Raw genomic sequence first — 21,336 nt, forward strand, 5'->3', positions numbered from 1 at the left:
AGGCAGCAGTTGCGACCTTAGAGATAAACCCCAGAGCAGGCGCAGGAGCCGGTTATCTGGGACAGGAAGTGGCTAAGAGAAGCACGAACCAATGCAAAATCCCCTCTCAACCGCTGCGTAATTTCTCCAGGGAATCGGCCTTCACAGAAATGGGGTTATTGGGGCACCTCACCTCTGGGGCGCATGTGGGGAACTCCCTGAGGGGTCACCTGGGGCAGCACTCCTGGTGGGGATCACAATTTCGGTAAACACACAGCACACGTACCACCGCGTCCTAGCCCTGGCCCAGGGCAGACGGTGCACATCCATTACCACGCAGCGGTCTACGCGGTCACTGCTGACCTACCAGAATTCACATAGGAGGTGGAACGCAACAGCTCTTTCTGGTGGGAGAGACATCTCTGAGGATGGGTTGAAAGGAGGTGTCTGCACCATCCCTGCCCACTGAGGATCAGGTTAGGACTCCTCACATGGCACTGAGGTGCAGGGAGATCGAGCTTGATGGGGGAGAGGGGTCTGGAGCCCTTGTCTCCCCGCTCCCGGCCTGGGTGCCGGCACCAGTCACCGGATGTTGGCCCAGGACACGGAGAGCCTGGGGGGGGTGTCCCATGCCCACACATTCAACTGAAGAGGCCGTTCCAGTCCTGCATGTCAACAAGCACGGACTACAAAGTCCCAGGGTGCTTGGGTTGACCTTATAAAAACTGGCCTTTCTGGGCTCCGTGAGTCAGTGTGGCAGCAATGGGCAGATGTTGGGAGGCCTGGTGTCGGGAACCTGGCTGCTGGCCCGACATGTCCATTTGAGCTTTAGTCCCTGGCCTGTGTCCGGAACAAAGACCCTCCGACGAAGCGGCCAGGCCCAGCCCAGGAAGACAAGCTTGCTTTAGGTCGGTCCCCGCTCTGGGTGGGTCATCTCTCGCTTGGCCTCAGATGCCTGACCCATCAATGAGGAAGCTGACCTGTGACTTAACTTTGTTGGGCCTCAGTTTCCTCATTCATTACATGTGGATAATAATACCTCCCTTGCTAACATGGCATAAGCATGGGATGAACTCATTGTATAAAATGCCTGGCACGGCGCCCCATGTGCAGCAGGTGCCCGTGGAGGGCAGCCGGTATCGCCGAGCACTTCCCAGCTCCAGGAGCCCAGCCGTGGGAATCGCCCAGCTCCCACTGACTTGGAGTCACCAGAACCGAAATACCCCGGCCAAGTCTGGAGGGGAGGGAATCAGTTTCTCCTGAACGTGGGGAAGGGCAAAAGGGATGAGGGTGCTCTCTCTTTGAGGAGCAGCCCAGACGTCCCATCGGGCTGGAGGTCACCTCCAAACCTCTCCCGTCTCCAAGTCCTGAAGGCGGCAGAGGCCTGGCAGCCTCCTGGCTAGCCCACTGGCAGCGCTGCGGCTCCGGTCCACACCCACCGGGGGCCCGAATGACTCCTGCCTGCCGGGAACTAGGCCAGATGGACGGACGTGGTGACAGGCGACAGTGACGTTTCCCCCCACTTCCTCTTACCTGCCCCGCTGTGCCTGCTGAGTCAAGGTCCCTCTGGGGACTGACGGAGGGAAGTGGCAGGACACACTGGGCAGCCCCCGAGTAACAGGAAGGCTTCAAAGAGAAATAACAAGGTCCGAGGAAAAGCAAAGCACACGGCCCTGGCTGGTGTGGCTCAGTGGGTTGAGTGCCCGCCTGCGAACCAAAGGGTTGCTGGCTCGTTTCCCGGCCAGGGCACATGCGTGGGTTGTGGGCAGGGTCCCCGGCTGGGGCGTGTCGGAGGCAACCAATCAGTGTTTCTTTCCCTCTCTTTGAAATGGAGCGGGACTTTGTGGATGCCTTGATGAATAACACTCCTAGACCACGAACGGTAATAAAAGTCTCTCTTTCTCTCTCTCTGAGTCCACCCACCGCACTGGAGCCCAGGACCCACGGCTGAGCCACATGTAGAAGTGGTGGCCAGTGAGTGGTGCCAGGCTAAGACCTCTGCCGATCGTTTTCCCCTGTGAGTAAAGGAGCCTTCAGGGCTCCAGCCCCCAGCTGTCGAGTCTCCCAGGCCCCGGATGTCGTGGAGCAGACACAAGCTGTACCTTCTGGGACCTGTCCACGTCCCTGGCCCACAGAACCCGTGAGCCTAGGAACGGGTGTTCTCTCCCCTTGAAGGGGAGCACGCTATGAGTTTGGGCTTCACTTCAGGCACCGTGGGAAGCTGCTGGATGCTTTTGAGCAGGGCGTGGGGTGGCCGTGGTGCTGGGCTAAGAAAGCCTCTCTGACCACGTACAGAGAGGAGAGCACAAAGCAGGGAGGCCACCGACAGGGCCACTGCACAGTCCGGGCCTTTGTGAGGAGGGACCATGGGGCAAGGAGGAGGGGGCAGGGGGCAGCAGAAAGGAGACAGAGTTGCAGGTGAGGCCCAGTGATCGCCTCCGCTCCGGCACCAATATGGCCGTCCCCTTTTTGGGGCTTAGCTCTATCACCTATAAAACGAGTGAGGCAGAAACAAACAAATGGTGGTCATTGCTCCCACTTCCTGGTGCATAAATCCCCTCCGGTGCTCAAGGCCCAGCCTGTGTTTGCCTTTCCCAAAGTCCCCTTCCCATCCCATGTCCTGCCTGGCGCACGAGTCCTGGCTGATCTCCCCGACACTCTCACTTCCACTCATTGCCAGCCCATCGCCACTGCGTGACGGCGACTGCAGCATAAATCGGTGACATTTCCGGTTTCCCTGTGGCCACACTCACGTGAGCGCCTCTGCAGAGTCTGTACCCGGGGGAGGAAGGGCCGGTCACAGACATGCCCCCCTTCAACCTGGCGAGACGCCACCTTCCGCCACTGCCATGCGGCCTTACCAGTCGACTCCTCCGCTTGCTGTGTTTGAGGCTGGGGTCCAAGTGGGGTCACATCAGCTTTTCAAAGACATGCCTGTCTCTCTGTGGGGGGGACATAATACCGCGTTGTCCTGTTAATGTCCATTTCTCTGACACCTGCCAGGTAGACCCTCTTCTGATACAATTATTGGCTGCCCAGGTTTCTTCTTCGGCAAGGCCCTCATTCACAGCGTATGCTGACTTTTCTCCTGGGTCCTTTGTCTTCTTGATTTGCAGAAGTTCTTACATGCTCTGCAAACCAACCTCCTGCGGGTTGTATGCACTGCACTGGCACCCTCTCCTCAGACTGCGAGGTTTTATCAGGCTGCACACTTAGGATGCGTATGTCTCACTACGCACATTAGAATTCACAGACATTTTTTAATTTAAAAATCATTCCTTATTCTGAGGCCATAAAACGGTTCTCCTAGATTTCCTTTTAAACGTGTTAAAACTTTGCTCTTCACATGTAAGCCTTGAACCCACCTGGAGGTGCGCGTGTGGAGGTAGCTGGGGATCTAATTTTACCTTTTCCATATGGATCGCCACCCGTCTCAGCTCCACTTGTCAGAGCCAGGCTTCTCCCCACGGGCGGGTGACGACTCTCCGTCATAGAGTCAGGTCTCGTCGACGCTCGGTTCTGCCTCTGGGCCCCTCTTCTGTCCCTCTCCTCTCTTTATAGCCTCAGTCCAAAGCAGGTCTGTCTTCAAAAGGTTTTACTATTTGGCAGGACTCACGGGAGGACTTGAAGACAGGAAATGTAGTAGAGGGATGCTGTGACAAGGTCACCGTGATGAGCTGGACGTGGGTTTTAGAGGCCAAGGCCCAGGGGTCAAGGTGGCCGCTGCGGTGTCCAAGCGAGGGGCGAGAGGCTGGCCACGGCGGTGGCTGGGAAGTGGGCTGACATCGGGAGCAAAGGGGAGGTAAAGGACACTGGGTTTGCTGATGGATCAGAAAACCTGGGACCAAAGATGACTCCTTGGTTTTGGTCGTGTTAGCTGGGAGGGTGGTGGCGCCATTTGCTGAGATGAGGAAGCCTGGGGTCAAGCCGACAGGTGGGGCCTTAGAAAGCGCCCACTAAATGGCTGGAAGGATGAACGGAGAGTGGGGGTCAGCGGGGGGTGAGCGAGCGGGCGCTGCCACCCCACCTCCTTCGCGTGGAGTCCTCAGGGAGGATTAAGAACCGCGGTCCTTGTTTCACACCATTAGCTGCATCTGTGTCACGATCCCTAAGCATGACTGTCATTGCTGGGAGGGAGGACATCATCGCTGCCTGCGTGGTGGCTCCTCCCCGCCCTGCTCCCTGGCTCAGCGCTGGGCCCCCAGGTCCTTGGTCCCAGGACCCTGGGTCATGGAAGGTTTGTAGTCCCACAGCAGGCTGGGAGGATCTGGGGAGAGCAGAACCGGGGCCCCCAAGGCTGCCTCTGTCACTTACCTCCCTCCAAGGGAAGGAAGTGGCCTGGGTGATCTGTGTGTCACTTTGGGGGGCTGTGCTATTTGTCAGCTGAAGCAAGGAGCTGGCGACGGCTGGGAGTGAAGGACGACCCACCTGGAACTTACAGGCTCAGTGGCCCTGCCTGTGGGCGGGGGCTCAGACCCAGAGTTTTCTAGCAGGTGATGGCTCTGTTTTTTTCAGACTGATGCTGGCCCATCCTCCCCCCACCCCCGTTATTATGAAAACACCTTCAGTTTATAAAACACAGAAACTGCATCTGAGCACTGGAGCTGAGTCATTTCATTGAGCAAGACTTCTGCTGGGGCAGCATTTTTGGCCAGGCCTGGGTGGGGCTCCATGCGAAACCTGTGTTTATCCTGTGGACAGCCTCAGGTGACGTGGCAGGCCCACTCCTCCTTCACTTGCTCCCAGAGTCAGTCTCGTTTTAAGCCCCTTCTGCCTTTTGAGAGTGGAGCCCTGAGCTCTGTCACCAGGATGACTCAAGAGGAGGGACCCTTGATCCTCAAATCCCCAAATAACTGAGGGAGTATGTGGAGGGGGGTGTGTGAGGAAGATGAGGAAGAGAAGAGAAAGGAGGAGCTCAGCAGCAGTGGAGGGAAGAGCAGGCTCAGCCAAGGTCCCGTCCTGCCGGAGCACGTGGGAGCCCTTGGCCGAAGCACTGCCGAACTCGGGCCGGGAGCGACTCTCAGACGGGCCGAGCGTGACTCCTGGCTGGAAGGGAAGGAGGGAGAACAGAAAAAGCAACAATCCTTACTAAGCACCTAGTTTGTGCCAAGGCCTCGGCTATAGCTCGTTCTTAGGGCCTCGCGTCTAGTTCAAGAACCTGCCGGCTGCAAGGCCTTCACCTCCTGAAGAGTCCTGTCTCCTCTGGCCTCAGGGCTGGGGTGAGGGTCAAGCGAGACGAGGCACAGGCACGCAGTCAATAAATGGTGCCTCGTGTTTTCACGAACGCCGATGACATGGTTAACGTTTATTGGGCACACGCTGTACCAGGCTCTGCGCTGAGTGTCTCCCCCCCCCCCCGCGGCACCTCACTGAACCCTCCCGGCAGCTTTGAGGCGAGGTCGCTCCGGCTCCGGCTCCGTGTCACAGACGCAGACATTAAGGAACATGTCCGAGGCCACCGGATCACTGACGCGGGGGCCGGCGTGCTGACCCAGGCCGTACCAATGTCTGTGTGGAGGGAATCGGGCAGGTTGGACTGAATTGGTGGCTCTCAATGTAAACTCTCCAGAACCTTCACCTTCGCCCCGTTAAAAAAAATAAATGTCTCCCCATCAGATAAGCATGGAGAACGCTGGAACACGGCATTCTCCTTCTTAGAGATTCGCAGGTCACTTTGATGTATTAAAGGCTCCCAGAAGTCCTGTTGGCTAATGGGAAAAACACAAACGGCACGCTTGGGCCTCACCCAGCACTCCCCAGCCGGCCGGGCCCCGGAGCCCTTTGCCTGAGGGGCCCCGATGGAGCTCCAGCCCGAGACCTAAGCACGTTCAGGGGGTGTTGCCGACCTTCCAGGGCTGCCTCCCAGGTGTTCTGCTGCTTTATGGAGGCCCACCATGAACCCCCCTGGTTTTAGGACCCTGTATTGCCCCTTTGTTCTCTAATCCATCCAACAGATGTCTCTTGAGCCCTGGCTGAGTAGCTCAGTTGGTTAGAATGCCCTCCCAACACGTCAAGGTTGTGGGTTCGACCCCCAGTCAGAGCAGAAATAAGAATCAACCAGTGAGTGCGTCAGTAAGTAGAACAACAAATCGAGGTTTCTCTCCCTTTCTCTTTCTCTAAAATCAATAAATTAAAAATATATATATCTCTTGAGTCTTCACAGGCACCCCGAGAGGTGGAGAAGACACAACCTCTTGTTTTAAGAATCCCGTAAGGCTGGTGGGGGAGACAGAATGGTGATCAGAAGTTCGAGGGACCGGGGGCGGGGGGAGCCCTGTGGGTGGCCCCCAGCTCTGTCTGGAGCCAGGATTCCTGGATGAGCTGAGCGTGACCGGGGCCAGGTGAAGAACTCATGGCCGGGGCTGTAGGAAAATATTTGTACATTTGCGCAAGAGCGACGTCTTATCTGGACTCTGCAGGACACTGCTTGGATTATCTCACTGTGTTCTACGAACTGCGGAGATTTCGGGGAACCGATAGTGACGCTAAATCATTCTCCTCTGAAGACTGCAGATTCGGAGCTGCCCTGTGGAACGCAACCGACTTCCCCCTCCCCAGTTTTGCCCCCGTTGGCACATTTATGTCAATATTTCCTGGTCAATCAATATGTCCGTGCTTCACGTTCTCTTTGGCGATGCTATCCGCGTGGTCCCCTGACCCACGTCGGAGTCTAAGAACTGCTTCCGGGACGGCAGTGAGAGGCCCCCCCAGGCGGACTGCGTGTGTGCAGAGGCAGGAAGGCCTGCTCTCGGCATGGCCCCTGAGCAACAGGTGGCCTGCCCCCGATCCTCACTAGAGCAGAACGCTGGGAGCTGCTGAAAAGGGCTGGTTGTCAGCTGCTACTCATGCAGGGGACAGGGGGAGCAAAGGGAAGACATGCTGGCGATCGAGTGACAGGGCTGAGCACCTGCACCGCCATGGGTTGCCAGCCCAGTGTTCCCTTGACCAGCGTGTTTGCAGGGGAGCCGAGTGCATTTCCGCGGCGGAACCCGCCGACTCCCCGGCACTGCCTTCGGAGCAGTGATTCCTCGCTGGCCAAGGAGTGGGCCCTGGGCGTGGGCCGCTCTGTTCCATGAGCTCACTCTGTGCACAAATGCAGGCAAAACTCACCAAGAGCAGAGGTAATGGGGGATACATGAAGCCTTGTGACTGACACCAGGGAGATTCTATCAATGGTTTTTAGAATCATTACTCCTAGGCACCAGAGACCATACATGAATTTAGCTAAAAACTCCTGTGAAGGAGGCAAGAGAAACTGGACTCTCTAGGAAGGCGGGGTAATGCGTGCGGCACCTCAGGGAAGCTGGCTGGGGCTCCTCCAGCCTTGCCTGGAGTGGCCTGTAGGCCGGTCAGCCTCAAGCTCTGGAAGGGCGGTGCGGTGGGTGTGGGCAGGAGAGGGATCTCTTCATTTCTCTCCTGGCTCTCTTGCTGCTGGAAGCTCTAGCTGGAGTCTAATGGTGGAGCCCCCTCTCTTGTCACCCCCGAGGACAAACCCTGCTTGGGGCCTCAGCCAGGCCGGCACTGCTCTGTCCCCAGCTCACTGCCGTGCGGCACTGCTGGGCATGCCGTGGAGCAGGACACAGGGCATCCACAGTGTGCCCAGTGGAGCTGCGCACGTCAGTGTGCGCAACGGCGACCTGGACCCAACTCTGCTTCACGGAGCTCGTGGTGAGGGGGCTGTGCCCATGGGGAGGAGCCAGGGCTGGGATGGGCACCCAAGGCGCTGTGGACACAGAGGAGGGCCCTGCATCCCTGTGGGAAGCTGTGTGGGCAGCTGGGAGGCCAGAGCTGGCGAAGGGAAGGGAAACAGCCACCCCACCTCAGTACCTGTTCAGACTGGATTCTGAGCTCACACAGACTCCCTGGAGACTGAATGCGCTAGTGTGAGCTCGGGTCAGTCCCGGGTGAGGGGCCCTGCTGGCCTGGAGCCCAGCGTCCCGTCTTGGGGCCTGTCAGAGCCTGGCCCTTGAAGGATTTTTCCTACACACACCCGCACACGGAGGGCTGCAGGACGAGGGCGGTCTCCACGCTGCTGGGCTTAGCAAAAGACTAGAACCAGTTTGCCTGTTCAAGTGTGGTGTCTTCGTGGGGGAGTGGGCAGCTACAAGTGCCTGGCAGGGGAGGATCTGGTCCCTGAGACCCCCCCGCCCAGGCCCCCGGACTCCTCACTCAGTGCCCTGCTCGGCACTGCTCTGTTCCCGGCCTGGCACTAGCGCTGGGGCAGAGGACTGCCCAGCTGGCTTGTCAACTCCAAGTGTGTGGCCCTGAGCTTCTACTCATTGTTCCACTGCTCTTGGTCTCAGTTTCCTCATCTGTCAGTTGGGGACGAATGACCTCCCTCACCGATGAGAAGCACACCTGGTACAGAGTGGGTGTCCAATAAAGGTAACCTCGATTTAAGTTGTGCCTGGCAGGAACATCCGAGGCCAGCCCGGGACGGGGAGGTGCGGGGGCAGCACTGGCTGTCGACTGCTGTGTGTGTGTGAGAGGACACTGAAATGCAGCTCTCCAGGCTGCCCCGAGAGTTGACGCCACCATTTCCTGAGGGAGGTGGAGTCACATCGGGAGACACAGGGGTGACACCCAGGCCCTCGTTCACACGTGCTCTCGCAGTCACCCAATAGTCCCAGCGGCGAGGGTGACCTCAGGTAACCCACCGAGGCTGGGCACGTGCTCAGAAGCTGTGTTTGCTCTTTAGCCACAAGGTTGTTACATGAATACAGGACACCTTGGCGGGGAACTGCGGGTGGACACCGAGTAGGACAGCAGTTCCTGCGGCTCTGTGGGGTGGGTGGGGCTGAGCTGGAGGAGACGGGCCGAGAAGGGAGTCTCCACCGGGGCTGCAGGCCCAGCCCTGTCCAGAACCATCAACGGCCTTGACCCCTTGGTGCCCACAGACCCTCTGCTGGCTCCGGAGGGAGCATCTGTTCTCCCTGAAAATTCAGACTTTTTTCCAATTACACTTTTCATCACTTTTCTTCCCTAACTGACTTGATTTCCCTCTTTCCCTTAAGCTCATATCTCACTGTCATTCTTTTATAACAAGCTTCAAAATAAATATATACATCATCTCCTTTATTCCTTTCAAGAACCCCAGGGGGAGAGTTCACACATTCCTGTTTTTTGGAGGAAGACACAGTCATGGAGGACAAGGGACTTGGCTGAGGTGGCCCCACTGGTAAGAGGCCAAGGCCCAGGCTCACCCACGTGACTTCCAGGCCTGAGCTGGGCCCTGGGCCACAGGGATGAGCAGAGCCAGGCTGGCCCGTGGGGGCTCCCGGCCAGAGGCAGGGGCCTGACCTGGGGGGTTGGGAGGGATGTCAGGGAAGGCTTACAGAGGAGGAGCCTGGGAGTCTCGGGTGAAGGAAGGAGGGTGGGAAAGGGATTCTGGCGGACGAAAAAGCATGTGCCAAGGTGAGGTGGTGAGGGAAAGAAAAGCTTAGGTCAGTGTGGCTAGAATGGGGGTGCAAACAGAGAAGGGCCAGAGTTCAGGTTCTGCTCAAGAGGTGGGAGAGGGGGATAAGGATAATGGAATCAGACGGGGATTAGGAGCCAAGCCTCCAGGAAGCGGAGCCTTGCCAGGCACGTCCCAGATGCTTATCAAGGCCGGGCTGGGCCCCCAGCTGCCTGGATCCAGGGCCGGCTAGAAAGGGCATCTGTCTCATGGGACAGGAGCCTCGGGCAACAGGGGCTCGGAAGGGAAGCTCAGTGGTTCTCCCAGCTGGGAGGCGCTGAGTTCCCTCTTCGGTCCTTGCCAGCATTCAGCTGCCCAGGTTGGGGCCTGCAGAGACTCTGGGTCCTTCCGAAAAACCTTCCTTACGCTAAGGTGCTAAAAACTCATACGGCTTCAAATGTAGTGGTCTTGGTCCTAGGCGTGTGTGTGCGCAGGGAAAGGCCATTGTTTTTATGAATATGGTACACGTCCCAAACAAAACAAAACAAAATAAAACAGGCAGTACAGAAAAGTACAGAGAAGGAAGCCACAGGTCCCCTCCGCCCTGCTTTAGGAAAGCTACTTCCTGAGACAGGAGTTTTAGGCGCTGCTCTCTGTGTGGTCCCGGCACCCAGGCTGCCCTGGCCCACAGACAGCACCTGCCGCACCGCGTGAACATTCAGGGAACGCCATCCACACACGGAGAATTAGGCGGCGAGATAAAGAGCTGTAGCTAAGAGAGAAAGGTAAGTAGGTCCGAATAATTTTGAGAGATGGGATTGTATCTCATCTGCTATATGCTACACTGAAAGTATTTAATTTTTCTTGAGTTTCACAGGAAAGAAAAACCTGTAAAATTGCCGAATCTTAGATAAATTTTTCCTTTCCACAAGAGAGACTAGTTTGTAATGAATTTCCCTAATGTTAAGAAAAAAAACATTATGAAGCTCATTAAGAGGCTGGAGTCCTGGGGATGAAGAAGAATTGCTTCGCTTGGGGCGGGTTCCATCACTTCTCGAGATGAAGAACGTGACCGCTGCCCTCAGACACCCCCTTTCTCCCCCCAGCTCCTGACTTTGACTCCAGTGTGTTCACTTGGTCAGCGTTTAGAACACTCCCACCCTGTTCTGCAACCATGACTCTCCCAGTTTGTCATCTTAGCCCTGTATTTCATTAGATTCCATTGCTTAAAAAAAAAACATTTTTATTGAGTTTATTGGGGTAATATTGGTTAATAAAACTGATCCCACTGCATTTTTAAAGCACATTTTGTCCCTGAGTTTTGCATTTGGAGTCATCTCGTGTTCATATCAGGAAAAACTGGAATGACTTTGAAATGGACAAAAAAAAAAAAAAGACTCCTGCATGAATCACGGCTTTACCTTTAAAAAATTGACCCTTTTAGTGGTCAGCTAGATTTCATTGCTGAGTAATTTTCTTAAAGATTTATTTTATTCTCATTCGAGAGAAAGGGGAAGGGAGAATGAGAGAGACAGAAGTGTGAGGGAGAGACACCGGTCAGCTGCCTCCTGCACATGAGCCACCGGGGGATGGAGCCCGCAACCTGGGCACGTGCCCTGACTGACAATCCAACTGGTGACCTTTCGGTTACAGGACAGCGCTTCAACCAACTGAGTCACACCGGCCAGGGCAGTGATTTTATTTTCAAAAGGCTTGTGGGTGCTATTTCCCCTGACCCTTTGCTCGTTGTCTGTAGAGGGGAACAAGCTCCCTGGGTGCAATAGTCTGGGTTTCCCCTATTCCACACAACTTTGAAGACTCAGCTCCTTTGTCTTCTGGTATCGACTGTTGCTGTGGACAAGTCTGGAGCCAGACCGACTTTTCTCTCCTTGTTGGTGACGTGGTATTTTCCCCTGGAGCCTGGAGAGTTGTTTTATCTTCGGGCTCAGTAACAGCCCGGCTCAGCCTGTTCCCGATGTTGATCCGTCTCTGTGGCCTCAGTCGGTACACTTGGTTCTTCCTTTGCTCCAGGGAGAGTTTCTCTAACCGTTCTTTTGCTTGAGCTGTTGGAGAATCCACTTCGGGGACTCCAGTCCCTTTTATGTTGGAAGGTCTGGGTTCCATGACCGTCTTCTCTCACACTGTTTGATTGTGTTTGTCCTTTTTCTCTGAATTCATCGTGATTAATGCAAGTTCCTCTCCATGCCATTAACTTGCTTTTCGGATGTGTGCACGGCATTGTGATTCAGTATCAGAAGTGTGACGGTCCTGTGCTTGTCCTTGGTGTGTGTTGTCCCCTCTGCAAGGTCTCTTCATATCTTCCGATGTTATGTTTTAATTGTCTCTTCTTACATCCAATTTCGTACTCTCATTAACTTTTCTCTATCCCGAAGCCATTAGTTTCGGGGAAGCTGCCTTTGATCCCATTCGGGCTGTGCCCTCGTGTGATTTCCTTCCCCTTCCTGGCAGTTGGTGGGGGGGCCTCGAGTGTCCTTTCCATCTTGCTCAGTTCATTTGGCGACTCCGGCAGATCTTCTGCTCATTGTAACACAGAAACCACACCGCCTTCCCCTTGAGTGTACACGGGGGAGGGGAGAGGGTCACCCCCGGAGGCCACTCTCCTGGGGGCCTGCAGGTCTTCTCTTCCCTGCCACCCACGAAACACTCTGCACCTGAGGCCCCTGCCCGCACACGCAGCGTGGCCGGGACTGTGAGGATGGAGAGCCTGGGAGGCCACGGCTGTGGAAATTGTCTCTTGGTTTGTCGGCACATTCTTTTTTTTTTTTTTTGGTAAAGTTTCCATGTCATTTATTTATTGATTGGTTTTTAAAAAAAGATTTCACTTATTTAATTTTTAGAGAAAGAGGAAGGGAGGGAGAAGGAGAGGGAGGAAAACACCAATTGTTGCCTCTCGCACACCCCCAGCTGGGGTCCCGGACCACGACCCAGGCGCGTGCCCCAGCCGGGAATCAAACCATCAACCTTTTGATTTGTGGGATGTCGCCCAACCCACTGAGCCACACCAGTCAAGGCTATTGATTGACTTTAGAGAGAGAGAAACTGGAAGGGAACCAGAGAAACACTGATCTGTTTTTCCACTTATGCGTTCACAGGTTGATTCTAAGCATGTGCGGTGACCAGGCAACAAACCTGCAAACTGGGTGTATCGGAACCATGCCCCCATCAACTAAGCCACCAGCCAGGGCTATTGGCAAACACATTCTTTTCACAGACACATTGTCATTGTGGCTCATTGTGCCAGGTATTGGGGTAGAGATGATTGCCCCACGGTCCCACTGGGACAGGGGGATTCTGCCTTCTACATTCTGGACTCCTCTCCCAGGCGGCCTTACAGATACACATCTCCACGCGCTGCCCACCCAGAGGCCCAGGGCGACTCTGACTTCGTGCTTCTGGATGGGACCTGTGCCTCCGTGGCCAGAGCAATGTGGGTGTGCAGGCCCGGGGTTGAGGACCGCTGAGTCATCCACCAGAGCCATTTGCATTTTTGTCAAATTAAAGGAATGCTGTTCTGATTATGTAAAAGGTCATACCTCTGAACATTTCACAGTTTTGGAATGTCGGAGTGGGTGGGCAAATGGGAACATTCATTCTACTGATGAGGCACAGAGAGGGGAAGTGACTTGCTCAAGGTCACACAGCAAACCAGCAACAGAAAGGCATGAAGAATTAGGAATGCCAACTCCAGAGCCAGGGACTGGGCATCAGGGTAGCAGCCTCTGCCCCTGGCATGAGGACCTTCTACCTTGAAGAGAGGACACAGCTCTAGCCCTACCCCTGGGGACTCTGAGCTTCGCCAGGGGCTGGCGGTCAGACAGGAGGCAGCCATCAATTTCAGCCCTCCCAGGAAGAGTGACCCCACGTCCCCTCATGCCTGTCTCACCCTGTTCACCCACTGCCCGGCAGCCCTGATCTCAGCATGAGGAGGGCCTGGGAATGACCTTGGGCCAGGTGGCAAATGGGGCCATCCACCTGAGGAAGCAGCATCAGAAAAGTGGGGGATACGGGATTAGCACTGCAGAGTGGGTACACCAGGCAGGCCTTTCTGGGAAGGCCCCCATCTCCCCGGGGGCGGGGCTGCAGAGCAGACTGGGCCATGATTGGACAGTGCAGCCTGACCCTCTGAGAAGAGAACTGGGCCGGGACGTTCAGGGCTATTGAGACACACTGCTGGGGGTGGCCTGGGTATCGTCAGCCTCCGGCTGTGTCCTAGCCTGGTGACAGGCATCAGGGAGCCCAAAACAACTCCTTAATGGGCTCACCTCTGACTGATTTCAGGGCCCTCCACGCCTCAGCTGCCTGAGGCGACTAGCAGGGGCCCCTCCACAGGTTGCGGTGCGGACCACGTCCTGTAAAGGCCAGGAAGCGGCACCCGCTCTTGGTAACAGAGGCACTGAGCTCAAAATAGATCCACTCTACAAGGTGCCAAGAAATAGTTCGCTGGGGATTTTTCGTGAGGAGATGAGAAAGGAAGCCTCACAAATTGCCATAGCGCTGCAATTTAATTTCTCTCTGGGACATTTCTGTCCCTGCTAAATCCCCCCTGTACCTCTTCTCCCACCCTACCTGTCCCTGGAGGCCCTTCTTTTGTTCAGTCCCAGGACCTAACCAATGACAGGTTGACAGGGGCCCCCAAGTGTGTCCTGGGAGTGTGCAAATCATGACGGTGGCTATAGCTCGAGTAGCGATTACCATGCTCTGGGAAGTACTCGAAGCGACCTTGAGGCGACTCAGAGAGTAGGGAGACAGAGCCGACTCCGGTCACCTCCTTAGGAAGCCCGGGCCCGCTGCTTCTGCAGCAGGCCCTCCACACACCACCCGCACTCATGGGCTTCACAGCAACCCTGGGGGCAGACAGGCCCGGCGGCCACCATGACCCACAGAATCCCATTTCTCAGAAGAGGAGATGAAGCTGAGAGAAGCTGAGGGCTCCTGTGGCCGATTAGCAACAGAGCCCGGACTCACCCATTCGGCAGCAGCTTGGGCTATTTCTGCGGGAGCCACACCGTGGACCCCACATGCTCTTCGAGTCCACGGTTGATTCTTGGCATCCACGGCCGCCCTGTGGAGCAGCCCATCTGCTCGGCCTGTGCTGGGGCAGGTCTGCTCACTGTTCCACGACACTATCTCCCTGACAAGATTGCAGACAGTTTGTTGTTATGGCTAATTGTCACCGTATTTTTGCCAGGGGCTTTGCATTTCCTGATTTCCTCTCACCGTGTTACTGTGTTGAGTCCTCGCCTCACTTTGGAGTAGGCCCGCCTCTCATGAAAGGAGAGGCGGGTGGGAACTGCTCCCCTCTGTCCTGGCGTCTTGGTTTCAGAGAGGCCCCAGTATGCCTGGGAGCCGCGGCACTCTCCAAAGTCATGGCTGCCCTTCCAGAAATCTGCATAGATACACAAAATCAGTACATTAAATTTAAGGGTTTATACACCCTCTCATGTCCGTATCTTGATCTCCCAGGGGTGTGGGTGTGGACCTCCTATACTATGGGGTGCCATCTGCCAAGCTCCAGAACCCCAGAATCTGGATGCTTAATGATGGTTGGATAGCTGGGTATAGCCATGCCTGAAGGAGGCTTCTTTTTCTGAGAGATCTTTCCAAAGGATGAATTTGAGGATGGCCAAACCCACTAAGGGAGAGAGCTAGGCAGTCCCCTTCTGTACAAATGTATACACCAAACAAACACACGTGGACTATGCTCCAACAGCAGCAGCTCGTATCCAGTGACTGCCGGGCATGGTGCCACCTGCTGACCACATGTCATGTCGTCCAATCCTCATACCAATCAGTTCTATAGGGCTGTGCTATGATTATCACTCTGAGGCACATAGAAGGTAAGTCACTTACCCAGGCTCACACAGGGAGTCGACTCCACTGGCCTTTAACCTCAAGCCCTCTGACTCCAGGGCCACAGTCTTTCTGCTTATGCACTGGTAGAGCTCAGAGCCGGGGGAGGCCGGCCCCAGCCTGTTCAGGGACTTTGTTCCCAGTTTGGCAGCTTAGTCCCATTGGGTCCAGGTGGAGGGCAGGCTCTAAGTACACACAGAAATGGTGTTTTTCTGGAAAGCCTCCGAAACACACTGGCGGCTCAGGCCCCCTGTGGAGGAGCCCTCAAAAGATCACATCATGAAGTGGCATTTGCCTGGCCCGGCAGGGAGACAGAACACTCTCAGGCAAGTTTGGGGGTAATGTGACCCCATTTGACGGCACAGGCTGGCCAGTCCTGGAAAATGTCAGCTTACACTCATTCCCGCTGATTTAAAGGAGGCTCCTTTGCCTCCAGTTTACTCAGCAGAGCGCCCACCGGGAATGGCGGTTCTGCATCTACTTCCTGTGGCTGGGTCTCCCTTTCAGATGCCCTTTGGTGCAGGAAGTGGCTTTAGAGCCTTGGCTTTCTCTCGACACCAGGCCCTTGCCTGCAGATGGCTCCCACCAAACAGGGCTATTCCTCATTCTTAAACACCTTTCAGACAGTTCCAACTCATGCGACTGCAGATGGGAGTAGCTTAGCCTTCATGGGAAACCAAGAATGAGAGAGGACACCTTACCCAAGGCTCAAAGCTAACATTCCCAGAAGCTGAGGTCTGCACTCACCTGAGGGCTGACACCTGGGCTGAGGAGGCAGGCAGCAGCAGCATCACCAGGGAGCTCAGTTGGAAACACAGACCGGTGGGCCCCACCCCAGACCCGCTGACTCCGATTTTACAGGCCCTCCTGTCAAGCTGAAGCTGTAAAACCACTGCCTGGGGCCTCTGTCCTCTCAGCTGGGAACCTCAAACTCTGCACAGGTAGGGATGACTAGGATTTGGATTCACCCCAGCAGGCATCCTGGTCCCCCACACAGCCTTCCCTACGTGAGAGTGGAAACCAGGGAACTGAAAATAGAAGCTGAGAACTGTGCAAGTCTCATCCGAGGGGCTAAGGGGCTGACGACCGTCCAGCAAGGTTGTTGGGCTCTGCTGTGTGCCAGGGCCTTGCAAGCCAGCTGCCCCCAGCCCTGGGCAGTCTTCCTTTAGCCAGAATTCCCACTGTGCTCCCTACTGTCACCAGGCAGGTGACCCAGCCCAGGCCCTTCTATCCTCAGAGGGAAGAGGGTGGCCAGGTGGGGAAGCCCTGCTTTCTTCTCAAGGAATGGGGTCCTCAAGGTAGTCAAGTGGTTGTCCCCTCACTGTATTGATGATAAAAATGGCAAACGATACACAGCTTATTGTAAACAAAAAACCCCAAATCATTCAGAAAAGTGAAAATCACGTGTTAATATTTTGAAGAGCAACCTCTGTCTTACACACACACACACACACACACACACACGTAAAGTTGCAAATAAAATCTTTACTAGTCATATTGTCTGTAGCCTGCTTTTAAAAAAAAAGCAAAAGATAAAAAAAGAGCTGTCTTTTACAAGACATGCAGACTGCTGAGCACGCTGTGTGTCCAGCCCTGCCCACAGCCCCTGTGGGAATGGGGTCCCAGGCTGGGAACCATGGCAGCAGTGGGCCAGTAACATGGCGTCCTGCTCAACAACATGCATGGATGACTTTCAAGGTCGTCCACATTCATCACATGCTCTTAAGTAAAAAACAAATCATTACGGACAGCATTTCGTGTGTGTGGGGACGTGTGTCCTTTGAGGAATTACTTGCCAAGCTTGGGGGCAGTGCAGCGGGAGAGAATACCCGCACGTATGTGCTTCACATGCTGCAGGAGATCCTCCTGTCCAGGGGCCCCCAAGTGACCCTTCAGGCAACGGAGCATTCTCCTGACCGGGAGGGCTGGGACTGTGGGTCTCTCTGGGATGTCTTCAAAGCATGCTGACAGCCCCAACCCTGCCCCTTGTCCCCTCCCTGGCCAGTGGGATCTGTCCACTCCTGTCACCTGTTACCCCAAAAGCTGCTATGTTTCTCACTGGACAAACAAGAGTCTCCTGCCTCTCTGCAGGTGTCCGGCCTTCCCTCTCCAAAAAGATCTTGTTTCTCTCCTGTTTCAGTGTCTTCCCTGAGGACAAGTCCACACTCTTCAGCCAGGACCGATTCCGCAGTCTGTCCTGGGCCCTGGGGGTAACTCCTCACAGGCCCTGCTCCGTCCCCCCTCCAGCCCTTTACCTCTGTGCTTCCCTTTCACCTGGAGTCTTCTCCTCTTGTTCTCAGCTCCTCCCCAACCTTCAAAGTTCCAAGTTCACTTCTTGTGACCCCCAGACTGGACTAGGGCTCACCTTGGGGCTCCCATAGCACCTTCAACACCCCAATACTGCTTCTGCTCGTCTCCTGGGGTGTTAAGAGTGCTATTTCCCTCACTGACTGTGACCTCACCGAGGACTGGGGCCACACCTGGGTCTTCAGGTCCTGGCCACCAAATGTTTGTGGAGTATCTGACCAAAATGGTGCCCACAACCACTTTGGGAGGAAGGGACCTGGCATTGCATGCACCGTGCCAATGAAAAGTTGAGGCTCAGAGAGGCCCCAGAGCGTGCAAAGGTCACTCAGCCAGTTTGGAAGAAACAGGTTCGCTGAAGACAGAGTGTGGTCTCCGCTCACAGTGCACGTGGAGACGTGTAGGCGGCGAGTTGCAGCGGGGCTCACGTGGGTGGCCTTCTGTCTGGCACGAACTGCTAAACCACGGCCGCCGCAGACACTCACGCTTCTGCCTTGAGGTTAGCAGGGTTACTGCCTCCCGGGTCACGAGAGGCCCACGGCCTCCCACTGGGGAGGAGGCCTGAGGGTGCTGGGTGCAAGCAAGACTCTAGCCATAGGTCTAGTTCTCAGAAGCATTTCCTTCCAGATGGAGAGTTGGAAGTCTGTTAAAGGAGGTTCTTCAGACCCTTCCTGACTGCAGCGAAGGTCACCACCAAGCCTCATGGTTCCGTTCTCTGCTGTACAGAGTGTCCCCATGGGAGGCGAGGACCTGTGAGCTCCCCCTGGGTCTGATCATCATGGAGCCTCAAGGCTCCTGGCAGGTTGACTGGTACCTGCGGCATGAGTACAGGGCCCATGGGGACACAGCTGGGGTGAAGTGCATCCTGAGGAGGCCTAGGCCCAGGGGCCACCCGAGTCACCACATCTTCTGTGGGGTGGTAGAGTCATGCTGGGGTGACACTGAAACCCCATCTCCCACACCTGCAGGCTACAGAGACACAGCCTCAGGCCCTCGTCCCTGCCTGCAGGAGTACCTCCTCTCCTGGGGGCTCTGCCTACCATCTTGTCCTGTCCTTTCTGCAGTGACCAGGAGAACAGGGACCTGTTTCCTCCTTCCTTCCTCAACGGCCAGCAGAGAACATGGGTCTGGCTGAGAAAAACCATTCTGGGTCTGAGAAGAACAGGAACATGAGTGTTGCAGAAAGCTGGAGCCTTCTAAAGGCCAAGGGTGCTTGTCCTGGCAGCGTTGGTGGTGCCCTGCACAGATGTAGAAATAGAGTCCTTGCCTCATAGCAACTGAGAGCTGACGCCTGGCAGGGTCCAGTCAGGGACTGGCTCCTGGCGGGTCACATCCTGCCAGCCTGCCCCTCTGCACGTCTGTGAGGCCACATGGAGGCTGTGGCTGCTGGAGCCTCTTGGAGACTCTGTCCTGGCCTCCGTAAAGGGTCCACAGGCCACTACCCTCTGCCCAAAAGCCCCTGTTGAGGCCGGCTGGGACTCTGGGAGCCTTCCAAGGACAGGGTGGGCCCCAAGCAGCTCCAAGCTGTGGGAGGAGAAGCAGCGGTTTCTTAGGGAGAGCAAGGGGGCCTGGACCACAGCCTCTGCTTCCTCTTCTGGAGAAAAAAACTGCGGCTCAGCTGTGTTGGCTAATTCTGGAGCTTCTGTCCTTGGAGCCTGCTCCAGGGGCTTAAAGTTTTGAGCAGGTGGAGGCAGATGGCCCCTGAGGCTCTGAATGGAAAAAACAGGGTAGGGAGAGGAGGCTGGATTGTCCAGGGAAAGAGCAGAAACCTGGATTCCTTATACTGTATGGTCCATCCTGGAGCACTTTCGAGAATGAAAGGGTGCTGTCCTGACTATCGCACCAGGGCAGCACACGTAAGCCGGGCCTCTGCAGGGCAAACCAGGATGTGTGCTACCCTACTTACCACCAATTCCTAGCTGTGTAGATTTGAGCAATTACATAACCGCTCTCAATTCTAGTTTCTGCATAAAAAAAGCTAATATCATGTGCCTGCCTCCTAGGGCTGTTCAGGGGGATTAAAGGAGTAAATTCTGTGAAACTTCCTAGAACAGCCCTTGGCATAGGGCAGGCTCTCCACGTTTCTTCTCTTCCTGTGAGGTAGTGGGTTCCCTGTCCCAGGAGGTAAAAGCAAGAACCTCTCAGCTCTCTTGAGTTCCCATGGTGGGAAGGTGCACATGTACAGTTGAAGAGTCAGATTCCAGTCCTTTCAGTGTCCTCCAGAGGCTGATGGGGATAGTGGGCCAGTGAAGCATCCTAGGCTGGAAGTCCCTGGTGGACTGGTCGCCTCCCCTCCTCCCAGGTGGTGGTGACTTCTGTGCCCATGGAGGGCCCCAACCAGGACCCAGCCTGGAGCAGCTTTGCTGTCACTAGCTCTGTGTGGCTGCGGGAGTACCCAGTTTTGGTTAGGGCAAGTCCACACTCTTCTGTTCTCCCAAGATTGCCCCATGTGGATGCAGCCACATTCTCCAGGGTCGTTGGTGGGGGACGGGCATGCTGGGAAGGCTGGAGGCTGAGGTGGATGAGGCCACTGCATTTTCTGTGCCTGCTCTGGGCCTGTGGAATGGAACCCAGGATTGTTCAAAAGAGCTGGGGGTGGGGCTTTGGCTCTGTGATTTGATCCTGCACTACTCCAACGTCTCCAGGTCTGATTCCTGCCCTGTCCTCAGGGCTGTGGTGAGACACAGGTGGCAGTGCCATGCACAGTGCTAGCTGTTCACAGCTTCTACACTCCATCCGGAGGGCTCCCCTTCACTCCCCTGCACTCCCTTCATCCATCTTCACTGCTGCCTGGGGGCCCCGGAGGCAGAGTGGACACCCCTGAGGGGACAGTAGTCTCCAGTGTCTGGGCAGATGAGGTCCCCAGTAAAGGAATAAATGAATGAGGTCAGAGCTGGAAAGTGACCCAGTATCCGCAGCACCAGCTTTGCGCAGAAGCTGCCCCAATCCCTCAAAGCCAGACCATGGTAGGCGGAAAGTGTGATCTGCAAGATGCCCTTGTGCACTGGCAACTCTGCAAAGGTGACCTCCTGCTGGGGACATTAGCTCAGCAGCCTCAACTCCTGGCTACTTTGTCCTCCATCTCCTTTCCTCACTCCAAGAAGGTGCTTCTGGTCACTGAATCAGGACTTGCTGGAAAGATGGCTTCTTGAAAAATGTCAGCTCCAAAAGGCATGGGAGGTTGCAGTGCCCAGCCTCAGCAGCCTCCTGCCGAGCCAGCTGACTCCATCAAATGCAGAACTCAAGGGCCCATGTGGCGGTCAGTTGCTCCCAGGGTGGCGTCCACCTCAGCACTCACCTTCCTGGCAGAGGCCACAAGGCTCCTAGCCAACTCTGCTCTTAACAACTTTGCTTCAGTCCGGGCCACACCAGCTCTATCCTCTTGACTGGGGTCAAGAAGTAGGGAACCAAACAGGTCACCAAAGTTACTTAGAGCTACCCAACAAAATGTCTCCAAAAATGGGGTACTGGAGTTCCGAAAAGAGGTACCAAAATTCCACATTAAGACTTTCTGGCCAATCAGCCTATTAATGAAGGGTCTTGAAAAGAAAGGCACTTAACCTGGAAGGACTACACAACATTTAATCTATTCTCACCACCAGAGCAGCCAGTCTCTCGTTGTTCCTAGATTTGGAGATATTAGTGTTGACAGTTTTATAGGCCAAAAAAAAAAAAAAAGGCAGTTTGTTGTTTTATTTTATATTTTTAACTAGGCAGACTGAGTATCTTCCAAGTATTGTGGGCCATTTTTACTTCTTCTGAAAAGAGCCTATTCACATCCCTTTTTT

General features: G+C 55.3%; 1 protein-coding gene across 2 annotated transcripts; it reads right to left on the reverse strand.

The window, feature by feature from the left end:
• Nucleotides 1-4,111: 4,111 nt before the first annotated feature.
• LOC119052119 (uncharacterized) lies at nt 4,112-15,180 on the reverse strand. Of its 2 annotated transcripts, none has more exons than XM_053659008.1 (4): nt 15,086-15,180; nt 14,612-14,780; nt 14,360-14,525; nt 4,112-5,025 (listed from the first exon to the last, which is right to left on the reverse strand). In XM_053659008.1, exons 1-4 carry the CDS (start codon nt 15,159-15,161, stop codon nt 4,666-4,668), a joined length of 771 nt encoding a protein of 256 aa, XP_053514983.1. In that variant the 5' UTR covers nt 15,162-15,180; the 3' UTR covers nt 4,112-4,665. The 2 variants fall into 2 exon arrangements, with proteins under 2 accessions (XP_053514983.1, XP_053514984.1); XM_053659009.1 differs by lacking the exon at nt 4,112-5,025 and adding an exon at nt 5,346-5,687.
• Nucleotides 15,181-21,336: the final 6,156 nt, after the last annotated feature.

This window comes from Artibeus jamaicensis, unplaced genomic scaffold (assembly GCF_021234435.1).
Source record: "Artibeus jamaicensis isolate MK-2021 breed Jamaican fruit bat unplaced genomic scaffold, CSHL_Jam_final scaffold_612, whole genome shotgun sequence".
Taxonomy (NCBI): Eukaryota; Metazoa; Chordata; class Mammalia; order Chiroptera; family Phyllostomidae; genus Artibeus; species Artibeus jamaicensis.

What these genes read in the sequence shown, in the direction of transcription:
- LOC119052119 (XM_053659008.1), bottom strand. Translation starts at nt 15,161, where the DNA reads ATGACATGTGGTCAGCAGGTGGCACCATGCCCGGCAGTCACTGGATAC. An exon ending in GCTGTTGGAGCATAGTCCAC is followed by an intron (nt 14,781 to 15,085) that starts GTGTGTTTGTTT and finishes GTATCTATGCAG; the next exon opens with ATTTCTGGAAGGGCAGCCAT. An exon ending in GGACTCAACACAGTAACACG is followed by an intron (nt 14,526 to 14,611) that starts GTGAGAGGAAAT and finishes CAATCTTGTCAG; the next exon opens with GGAGATAGTGTCGTGGAACA.